Source organism: Colobus angolensis, unplaced genomic scaffold (assembly GCF_000951035.1).
Source record: "Colobus angolensis palliatus isolate OR3802 unplaced genomic scaffold, Cang.pa_1.0 Scaffold10, whole genome shotgun sequence".
Lineage (NCBI taxonomy): Eukaryota > Metazoa > Chordata > Mammalia > Primates > Cercopithecidae > Colobus > Colobus angolensis.
In genome coordinates this window covers 18,115,304-18,117,676 of record NW_012110919.1, presented here as the reverse complement: position 1 = coordinate 18,117,676, position 2,373 = coordinate 18,115,304, and the positions used below count along the sequence as shown (strand labels likewise).

Sequence of the window (2,373 nt, the reverse complement as noted above, 5' to 3'; positions counted from 1 at the left end):
AAAAAAAAAAAAAGATTATAATGCAGAATTGTTGAGGTCAAATTAAAAATATATTATCTGCTAATGGAGGTTAGCTTTGGGCTCAAAGTTAGGACTATGAAACTAAACACTGGATCCTAGGGGGAACAAAACCAATCATTTCAAATTTAAAAAGTTAACAAAATTCACTTATAAATGCAATTACCATAATTACCATATTTGCTATGACACTCACTCATCGGTAATGTGATTACATTTAGAAATTATTTAGATATATAATTATTTATTTAGATTTATATATTTAGATATACACTTAGGTATGTAATTACAGGAGAACTAAACTTTATTTTTCCCCATTTTAAAACTTTTTAAAAGTATACAAAAAATACATGTTCATTATAGAAAAATCATACAGACAACTAAAAAAATCACCAGTACTCTTATTACTCAGAGGTAACAATAAACAATATTTTGGCATATTATTTTGACAAACCTTTTAAAATGAACAGATACACATATGTGTGATTTTGGATTTATGCATATACATGTACAATTATACTTTAAAAAACAGATCATTTCTGATCTCAATTCAATTCAGTCAATATTTACAGACAACTATGTGCAAGGTACTATGCTAACCACTTAATTCCAAGATGCTAAATCAATCTTTTTTCAAAATCATTAAAGAAGAAGTAAATTGTCTAAAAGAACAGATGCTAAACAGTCTATAATAATAGCTAATATAATTATTAGGAGAGGAAATATGGCAGAAAGAAAAGACAGGACCCAAATTTGGGCTCCTGCCCTCAGCAACTGTGTCACATGTTATTGAAAGGCTCTCAGGTGGCAGGTTGCTTCATTTATGAAATTGAAATATAATATTTACCTTAGAGGGTCATTATGAGAATTAAATGAGATTATACATAGAATGTCAGGCACATGATACCTCTCAATTCATAATCACCATTATGATAATGATCAAATTAGGTTACTAATATACCATCTTAATGTAAACTTAAGTGGTTGGATAAATACATCAGAAATGAAGTTTAAGAATAACAATTGACTTAAGATTTTAAGAGGAGTGAACTTTTCCATCTCCAAATTATCTATCTTACTTTTTTAAAGTACTCCAGTAGAATATAGATCTGCCTAGATGGGATTTTATACTAGCAGACTTACAAAGTAGAAGAAGAAAAAATAAGAATAACTGAATAATCAAAGTTCCTTGTTTGGAAAACTTGCCTTTTGCAGAGTAATCCATATAATTTTAGAAAATATCTTTAATTGTTGGATCTATCTCATTAGACAATCACTTTATATACACTGATAGAGTAGTATTCATTACATTGCAGTACAGTTATTTTAAAACTTCTCTCTACCACTATCTTAACTTTGTCTCAAGGGTATTATGCATTTTAAAAACTTCTATTCAGTATATCATATAGCTCACATTCAGTAACTACTAATTGGAAAACTTAGTAAAGAAACCAAAACTCCTATAGCTTTAATTCCAAGAGGAATTAAAAAGAGGAACTAACCCAGACCTGTGCCTGCTTATTAAAATAGTAACCCCTGACTTACTGAAGCAACTTTTCATAATGGCTCTAAGTCCTGCCCCATTAAGAAGAAGGCTGGGTTAAGGATACAGAAGGCAAACTTTAAACGTGAGTGTGTTTGGTAATGTATCTGTCTTTGCATGTCTCAATGAATTCAGAAGTGTATAAAATGTTTTTGGCTATTAATTTTTATTAACTCCTTAGCCTAATAGAACAGACAGTAAGCTTTGGAAAGAATGGAATGAAATGATCAATACTAACGCTATCAATTAAATTTCTCAAATTCCCTCTGAAAGATAAAAGGCAGAGGCAAAGAGAGTTTAACCTACCTCTCTCTTTGCAAAGGACAAAAAGGAATTCAGCAGCAATTTGCTTGACTCCAAGGTCAACATGTGTCATGAGGCGCACCAGCTTATTTCTCACAGTTGAGCCAACTTCAGGTCGATTTGTCACATCCCTCAACGGTGGTAAAACCTGATGGCACAAATGCAAAACCCATCATCAATCAAGGCTACTAGAGTGAAGATGGTACAATGCAACTGGCCAGTCTTGTAATATCTACTGGGGTTTGTATTGTAGGAGCAAAAAAAAAAAAAAAAAAAAAAAAAAAAGTAAGTACTAGCAGAAGAAATGAGTGGTCAGTGTATATAGGTATTCTTAATATTCATGAAGGTCAGACATTTTCTTAATGACAGGTCAGACACAAAGCCACTGAAGGCAAAGGATCACAGATCTAAACCCACACAAAGTACCTTACAGATAGTAGGTGATGCTATCATTGTAAGCATTACTGATAAAGTTTTTTTTTTTTTTTTTTGAGGCGGAGTCTTGCTCT

The 2,373-nt window shown here is 31.6% G+C and overlaps 1 protein-coding gene across 2 annotated transcripts in view; it reads right to left on the bottom strand.

Moving 5' to 3' along the window:
* Nucleotides 1–2,373, bottom strand: part of RIC8B (RIC8 guanine nucleotide exchange factor B) — a 121,344-nt gene that overhangs the window by 38,176 nt on the left and 80,795 nt on the right. For both annotated transcript variants that reach the window (XM_011935496.1, XM_011935489.1), the window contains exon 7: nt 1,868–2,012. In XM_011935496.1, coding sequence (XP_011790886.1) covers nt 1,868–2,012 — 145 coding nt within the window. The remainder of the gene's footprint in view (nt 1–1,867; nt 2,013–2,373) is intronic.